This window comes from Monopterus albus, unplaced genomic scaffold (genome assembly GCF_001952655.1).
Source record: "Monopterus albus unplaced genomic scaffold, M_albus_1.0 scaffold339.1, whole genome shotgun sequence".
Taxonomy (NCBI): Eukaryota; Metazoa; Chordata; class Actinopteri; order Synbranchiformes; family Synbranchidae; genus Monopterus; species Monopterus albus.
In genome coordinates this window covers 101,336-109,878 of record NW_018128219.1, presented here as the reverse complement: position 1 = coordinate 109,878, position 8,543 = coordinate 101,336, and the positions used below count along the sequence as shown (strand labels likewise).

The 8,543-nt window shown below is 42.0% G+C and overlaps 1 protein-coding gene across 1 annotated transcript in view; it reads right to left on the bottom strand.

Moving 5' to 3' along the window:
- Nucleotides 1-8,543, bottom strand: part of smad10a (SMAD family member 10a) — an 88,310-nt gene that overhangs the window by 37,925 nt on the left and 41,842 nt on the right. Inside the window, 3 exon segments of the mRNA XM_020624814.1 lie at nucleotides 3,367-3,390; nucleotides 3,571-3,745; nucleotides 7,196-7,439. Coding sequence (XP_020480470.1) covers nucleotides 3,367-3,390; nucleotides 3,571-3,745; nucleotides 7,196-7,439 — 443 coding nt within the window.

Here is an 8,543-nt window from a genome sequence, read left to right as displayed (position 1 = left end):
CGCTTCTAAGTCTGTGAGCCTCGCCTCCAATGCTGCTAGCATGTGACATTTATTACAAGTACCATTATCGCTAAAGGAGGCAGAGGAATAACTGAACATGCGACACTCCGAGCAAGAGAAAGGAGGAGAGGAAGAGGGGGAAGCCATTGCTCTCGATTAAGCTACTAGCTTAGCTAGCTTCTAAACTAGCCGACCTAAAGTAGCAAGTTAAATTTGGTAGTTAGCAAGAACTTCTGCAACACAAGTGCTTTAAGTGGTGCAAGTGTATGTTGTCACTCAAAAATTCAGATGAACCTAGAAAATAGTGAGTTTAATTCCTAAACAATCTGGAAGCAAGCACAACGCAGTGCAAATACAGAAAACAGGAAATGAGTACGGATTACCGCAGAGGCAGGAAACAACAGTGAAAGTAGAGTATGTGCAAATTAACAGCTCACTTCAGTGTTGCAGGTACTACAGGAGAGATGAGAAGGGGTGAGGCGTGTGTAGTGGTATAGGGGGGTTACAGAGTTCAGTAAGGAGATAGCTGTGGGGAAGTCTACTGAGTCTACTGGTTTTGGTCCGGAGGCTCCTGAAGCTCCTCCCAGAGGACAGGAGGTCAAACTGTTTGTGAGCAGGGTGAGAGGAGTCCTTGAGAATGTTGCGAGCACATCGAAAACAGCGTTCCCGCCTTGTGGTCGGAGACAGAGCAGTTTCCATACTAGACTGTGATACAGCTGGTCAGGATGCTCTCGATGGCACAGAAGTAGAGGTTCACCTGGATGGCTGAAAACAGGTGGTTCTTCTTCAGTGTCCTCAGGAAGAAGAGGGGCTGGTGATACTTCTTAAACAGGCTGTGGGTGATCCAGGACAGATCCCCTGAGATGTGGGTCCCCAGGAATTTGAAGGTGGAGACATGTTCCACCACCATCCCATTAATATGGATGGGGTCGTGTGTGTCTCCTTTCTCCCTCCTGTAGTCCACAATGGGCTCCTTGGTTTTGTTGGTGTTAAGGAGCAGGTTATTGTCATCACATCACACCACAGAGCCAGGTGCTGTACCTCCTCACTGTAGGATGACTCATCGTTATTGCTGATGAGGCCGATCACTGTGGTGTCATCTGCAAACTTGATGATGGTGTTGGAGCCATGCACAGGCCTGCAGTTGTGGGTGAAAAGGCAGTAGAGGAATGGGCTTAGCACACAGCCCTGTGGTACACATGTTTTTAGGATAATGGTGGAGGAGCAGGTGTTGTCTGACCTAACATGCTGAGGCCTGTTGGTCAGAAAGTCCAGAATCCAGTTGCAGAAGGAGGTGTTGATGTCCAGGTCACCAAGTTTGGTGGTTAACTTGGAAGGGATGGCGGTGCTAAATGATGAGCTGAAGTCCTCGAACAGCATTCTTGCATAAGTGTTGTTCAGGAGACTGAGTACAGAGTGCAGTGCTATGGAGACTGCATCCTCCATGTTCCTATTCCTGTGGTAGGCAAATTGGTGGGGGTACAGTTTGGGTGGGAGACAGGTCATCAGGTGTACCAGGACTGGGTGCGCGAAGCACTTCATGGCAATGGGTGTGAACTTGATAGCTGTCTCCTTATTGTCCCAGTCGAAGCAAGCATAGAAGTCATTTAGCTCATTGAGGAAGGAAACATCTGTGGTTGTTGGGGTGGAGTTGCCGGGCTTGTAGTCACTGATGACCTGGATGCCTTTCCACATACATTGGGGGTCAGAGTTTGTGAAGTGTTCCTTGACCTTTAGGTTGTAGTGGTGCTTGGCCTTCTTGATGCCGCTCCTCAGGTTGGCCCAGGATAAGCTGTAGGCCTGTGCATCACCAGATCTGAAGGCAGAGGCCCTTGGGCAGGAGCCACACCTCCTTGTTCATCCACAGTTTCTGATTTGGGTACGTGGTGATCTGTTTCTGGGTAGTGACACTGTCAATGGTAGTGTTAATAAAGTCCAGCACAGAGGAAGTGTAGGTGTAAATGTCTATGTGAGAGTCACAGGTAGCCCAGGAGGCAAACATACTCCAGTCCATGTGGTGAAACCTGTCCTGAAGTACATTGTCTGTCCCCTCTGGCCACACTTTGATGATCCTCATTGATGGCTTCACATGGCGGATGAGTGATGAGTACTTGGGAATGGGGAAAAAAGAAAGGTGATCTGACTGTCCCAAGTGGGGGAGGGGAGGGGGGCACTTTGTATGCAGCAGCCATGTTTGTGTAAACATGGTCCAGAGTTTTATTTCCTCTAGTGTGGCAGGAAACATGCTGGTGGAATTTAGGGAGCACTGACTTTAGGTTGGAGTAATTAAAATCACCCACAACAATAAATGCAGTCTCTGGGTGTGCCGTCTGTTGTTTGCTAATTGCCGCATGAAGTTTGTTCACAGCAAGCTTAGCATTAGCTTCCGGGGCAATATAAGTTGCAATTATTATTGTCGTGTATTCCCTGGGCAGATAAAAAGGTCTACACTTAACTATAAGAGATTCCAGGTTAGCTGAGCAGAGTCTCTCAGTGATGACAGAGTTCAAACACCAAGCTTTGTTAACATAAATGCACAATCATCCACCTCTGGTCTTACTGGACACATCCGTTCTATCTGCCCAGTGTGAGTAGCATCCAGCTAGCGTGATAGCACTGTCAGGTATGTTGCTGTTTAGCTAGGTTTCAGTGAAAATCATAACATTGCAGTCCATAAGTCTGTTGGTGATGCGAAGTCATATTTCATCCATCTTGTTCACCAATGACCGCACATTGGCGAGGAAATGCTGGGTAAAGAGAGTTGATTTGGTGTTCGCTTTAGCTTAGCTCTAACTCCTTAGTGCTTTCCACGCCTTTGTTTACGATCTCGACGCTGCCCGCAAGTGCCGCCACCCAGCCGGGTTGGGTGCATGACCTCCGATGTTTTGGAGATTTCAGGGGTGAGTCGAAGATTGGAGATAAAACTGCTGGAGTGGTGTAAACAGATATATAAAAGTTCTTGCCAGGTGTAGGATATCAAGGTGAAGCTGTTCTGCATGAGCAGACACAAAATGACACCGCTTTTCAACAACATTCCTCCTGTTCTGTGTCAGACTGGCAGTCAGTCTAACATTATATATATACTGTATGCTCAATTAGAGGACGCTACTAGTCTGATTTATTGTGTATACTTGCTCCCTTAACATTGCACATGTTCTATTGATAACAGTGACAACATTAAAAAATCAGACCTGACTTTAACAAAAGTTACAACTGCATTCATACTGTTGACTTAATGAACTCTTGGTCTAACTGTTGCACCAGAAGGTCAACAAGTTTGGTCACATGGGTACCACGAAATGAAGTGGCACCAGTTTGCATTATCCTGAATTAAACCATGATGTGATGCTGTAGAACAGAGCTCACCTGTGTTCTGAAGACTGAGACCAACTGTCAGAGAAAAGAGAGAACAAGATGTGAAAACATGACTTGAGATGCTATACCAATAATGAAGCTTCATAGTTTGATGAACTAATCTCACTAATATTTGTCAATGATAAAATCAAACACTATTAACCCAGAAAAACCTGTGAAGCCCCACTCAGTTGTGGAAGTATGAATCTGACCTACCAATGCCTGGAGACACCACTCTCTCATAATGGTAGGGGTTGACACACACATTGTCATACTTCAGGTCAAAGGCATACTGGCAGAACTTGGCATGCTTGAGTTCATTCTTGTGGAGGTCAGGCCAGCGCCACAGCCGTGCATAAATCACATGAGGAAAACCCTTCCTCCCTGCCACCTGAGGAGAGACCACAGCACTATTACAGCAACTCCTAAACTCTCTGCATTACTCATCAAATCTACTGTCCTTCTTTTTAAGGATACTACATCCTAGCTCCCTGTATCATTTCAGCAACCCATGTTACTCTGTGATTCATTTACACAGTGTTCCCTTTCCAAAATCAGAACCTTACTGTATTTTACCTCTTATCCAACAGTAGAATGAATGACAGAATGTTTGCTTGAGGCAAAACCAACATTTATTTATATTTACAAGCTGCCTTAGCTAGCACAGCAGAGATCAGAAGAGCAGTACATTTTACATTTTGATGCACTGGTCTTCCAGGAGCAAAAACAAGAGTTAGCACAAGCTGACTGACTGTATAGCCTGTATATGCTGGTGCTCCTAATTTTTTCTTAAATGACTCTAAGGGCTCTATTTTCCTGAAACTGCAAAGCGGACACACCTTCAACACAATTTTTCTTGGGTACAAGTTTTTTTTGGCACATTGGTGTGCCATGAATGAATTCATTTATGCTGAAGTGGGAGAAGAAGTATAGTTGAGGTCATGTTTATGCTGAATAGGCAGTGCAGTGTAATTCTGGTGCTCATTTTGACCCGATATTGCGTTTGCACTGAAACTGCTCAGACCAATTTTATCACAGTCCAAACAGTCCAGACTGGGAAGCACAAGAACAGATACCCAAATATAATTAACAGCCACACTAAATCAAAATTAACCCTTAAATCCACAACTGCCAGAAATTATGAAATTATCTGAATTATGAAATGTATAATAATTTCGAAAGAGTACTTTCAAATATGATAAATAAACTAGTTCTCTGTACATGGCTATACTGTAGATATGAATCTGATGAGAAAGGGCTGGCAGGTGTCATGACACACCATCTGTCCTTATAGGATATAGTCCAGGTGTGAATTAAATTGTGCATTTGGGGGGGTCTTTTTTAACCGGGGGCAAGGAAAAGAGGCTGCTGAGGTGAGAAGGTGATCTCTAGCCTGTCTTTGAGGCTCACAGATCTGAAACTTAATTCAGATACAATAAATAGATAGGTGAACAAAATAACATGAAAGCAGCTTATGAGCCATGATAATTAACAAACACCCTGAAGATGTCCCAGTCAATCATGTTACAGGCAGCAGGTAAAGTCAGTTTACCTCACTGTACACTGCCACTGTTCAGTTACAATTTCCTCAAGCAATCAAATTTCACAAAGCCATCCTTTGCATTTGACATGGGATATATGTTGTGTCTGCTTTGACATGTTATGATCTCACCAAAAGTAGTTGTCAGTGTAGATAAAGTGGGTTATGCATCTTTAAGAAGCTGCACATGCTCTTGAGGAGCATAGTCAGTTTCTGGCGGACACCACTTTTGTTACAAAACCATAACAGTGATTACAATATTTTTTATTGCATTATTTTAAAAACAAATGGTTATAAAGTTACATGCAAATAATAATGTTGTGAAGATAAATAGAAAATAACTAGGCACATTTCTGAGACCCCCTGAAATGCCATTTGAGACCTGCAGGCTGTCAAGTAAGGGGGTCTGAGACATGTATGTGTTATTTGCCAACATTTATTAAAAGGTAAAATATTTAAATGATCATTGAACACTGTGATTAATGTTATTTTCAGTCATATTTTTTATGCTGCTATCAAAAGGAAGAGGTAAGTTTCAGGATTAATATCAGTAGTCAACAATCCAAATCTTCCTGTAGATGTTGGCTAAAGAAACGTATTAAAATACTAAAACTAAATGGGGTGCCACAGTGTTGAGTAGCATTGCCTCACAGATACTGGGCTCAAGCCGGCCGGCTGACTAGGTGTATGCAAGGCATGTTGCACATAGCCACTCAACAGAAAACTGAAAAGCAGTGTTTTTACAAGTCAGTGTAGCCCAGGGGTGCCCATGCTTTTTCGCCTTGCAAGCTTTTCAAATGACCAAGTCAAAATGATCTACCTATACTAAAAATACTAAACATATATTTATTTATAAATATACTGAATATACTTTATATAAACACAATATATGTTGGCACACCTTGCATAACTGCATGAACCTTTAAGGCACACTGCAATTCAGTACATTTCTAGCCATTACTTTACTCTGATGACTTGCACTGAATGGAATCAGCCAGGGCTGCATAGTCCGGACAGTAGCTGCTGGTAGCCAGCCTCAAGCAGACTTCCAAATGGTCATCAGTCATGGTGGAGCAGTATTTGGACTTAATAATTTCCATGTGAGAAAATGCTGACTCACACAAATAAGTAGAGCCAAATAATGCAGTCAATGCCACATTTCTTCATGTTTGGGTACTTTTGCTCTGTAAGTTCCAAAACGGTCCATTAGCCCTGGACTTCAGCTGAATGTCAATCTCAGTGTCAGTATCTCATCCTCCACTCCAGACCAGTTCAGGTGAAACAGTGTTGCAATTTTTGATGCGAGTGAATCAACCTCAATACATAAATGTAGAGACTGGCTCGTGTGAGGCAAAGTCTTGAATGCATTTGTCAAAATCTGACTGTCAGTTGTCAATCTACTTTGTGTAGCGTGCAATGTCAAGTTGCGCACATGCTTTCTGTTGCGTCTCCAGCTCTGATGCGAGGTTTTGGAAGTTCCACAAAATGTTGCATTTTTCGTTTGAAAGCATTCATTATATTGACACGAGATCTACTGACACTACTTTTGCGATCAACTGGTTGATCACGATTGACATATTGGGCAGCCCTGGAGTAGCCTAATCCAGATTTCAGTGACTGGACTCCTAACTTCAAATAGCTTATGCTGATGTCATTAGCAAAGGGGTTCACATACGTTTTCCAGTCTAAACAAACATAAAATTTGACTCCAGCCCAATGGCCCCCCGATGTGCACACCAATAAAAACAGAATAAATACAGAATATATACAAGTTAAAAAGCATAAGTTAAAAAGTTAATGTTTGAATGATGCACTCAATATCAACATGAAAAAAGTATCCTAAATGCACTCTGCACTGCTCTTATTGCACCTCTGGTTAGATGCTAAACTGCATTTCATTGCCTTGTACTTGTACATGGGTAATGACAATAAAGTTGAATCTAATCTAATGTTACAATGTAATATTTTAAGAGTTCCAGATATGGCTCATAATATCAGTGGTTACTGTATAAAGTGAGTTCGTGATGATGAGAATCATCCAGGCAGATATCTGACAGGCATTTAAAACAAAAACAAAAAAATCATGTTACTGATGAAAACCACAAGAAGTGAAAAGGACCAGTGAGAAAGTGAAACATCAAATAATAATGACAACCTTATACATGGGAAACCTCCTATGAAAATGTACTGTATCAGCACAGAAGGAAGAAAGCACACCGGTAGGTAGTGCAACAGTATATGGTGAGTCACTTAATTTGTTTGACTGTTCAAAGTAAGCCTGTATATCGGTGGTGGACTGACCTGCAGCCTTCCATCCAGCGTCCTCTGGATGGTGACACACTTGCTGGGATGAACGCCATTGGTGGTGATGGCAGTGATGAGCGAGTCCAGCTCATCCTTCTTCTCCTTCAGTTTTTTCACCAGGCTCTCAATGGCACGCTTAGCAAAGCCCTCATTCTCTCCACCCTGCCGGTGACACATGAGGCTGTGGACAATGCTGAGGCAGGCATCATTGCTGCTTGGGGGGTTCACCAACATGATGCTGCTGCCATAGGACAGAAGAGGAAAACTCCTTATGCTTAATGAACACAAATTACACACAAGTTGAAGCTGTTACTAAACCAGGAAATAAAATGTCAGAAGCCAAAAAAATATTACAGGACTTTATACAAATATGACTGTATTTCTTTTATTGTGACAAGGAAAATTATCAAAATAAAAGAGGTTTTTTTTGTTTTACTAAAATACTACTTGTATTTTCAGATAGTTTGCCAATTGTTTGAATGTGGATGTGTGTATTGCAATGAAACATTGTTGGCGACATATAGGCTTATACTGCACATAATATACATTGGGCAGTAGTTTACAGTCTAATAAACCTATCTCAGCTAACTTCAAAGGCTTATTTGGTGTGACAGTGACAAACACTGACCAAACCTTCTAGTGTGAGATGAATTTCATTATTTGAAGGACTGAGGTAGATGGTGTTACAGCTGGGAAAAACTACAAATCTCCGTGAGACGAAATGACATTGACAGTTACAGCCTATGTTGAAGTATCTTGTAAATAGCCTTAGCAGAGAGGTACTCTGCTGTGGTGTTATTTTCATGTTAGCAGATCTCTACAGCTAACATCAGGGCAGTAGCTATTAACAGTAACCCTGACAGGGTTATTTTTAGCTCTCACCAATGATTAAAAGCCATTCCGATATTTACCCTCATCCAGTCCATTTCTTTCTCAGCTTTTCCTTGCCAACTGACTACTGTGTTTGAACAAGATGTAGCTGCCTGCTAATAAAGCTAGCATGGTCAGATAACGTATGTATCTGACCATGAACTAACTGTACGTACGTACATACATACATTTCATAGCCAAGTTTGGTAATCTGAAAAAAGTACCAAATTAATCCTGTATTTCTCAATAAAATACACAAAGGTAAAAGTATGATTGTCTAAATCCCTGATTATCCACTCCTTATGACAAATGGAGACCCTTACCAATTAGAAAACTGATTCCTTTATTGTATTCCGTTGAACAATCGGCTAGAAAGATAAACAGTGCCTCTATTGTTGTTGTGGGTATTACATCCCTATTGAAATGATCTACAGTATTATAGTGTTAAGATGTGGTGATTCTGTAAACCTTTCCC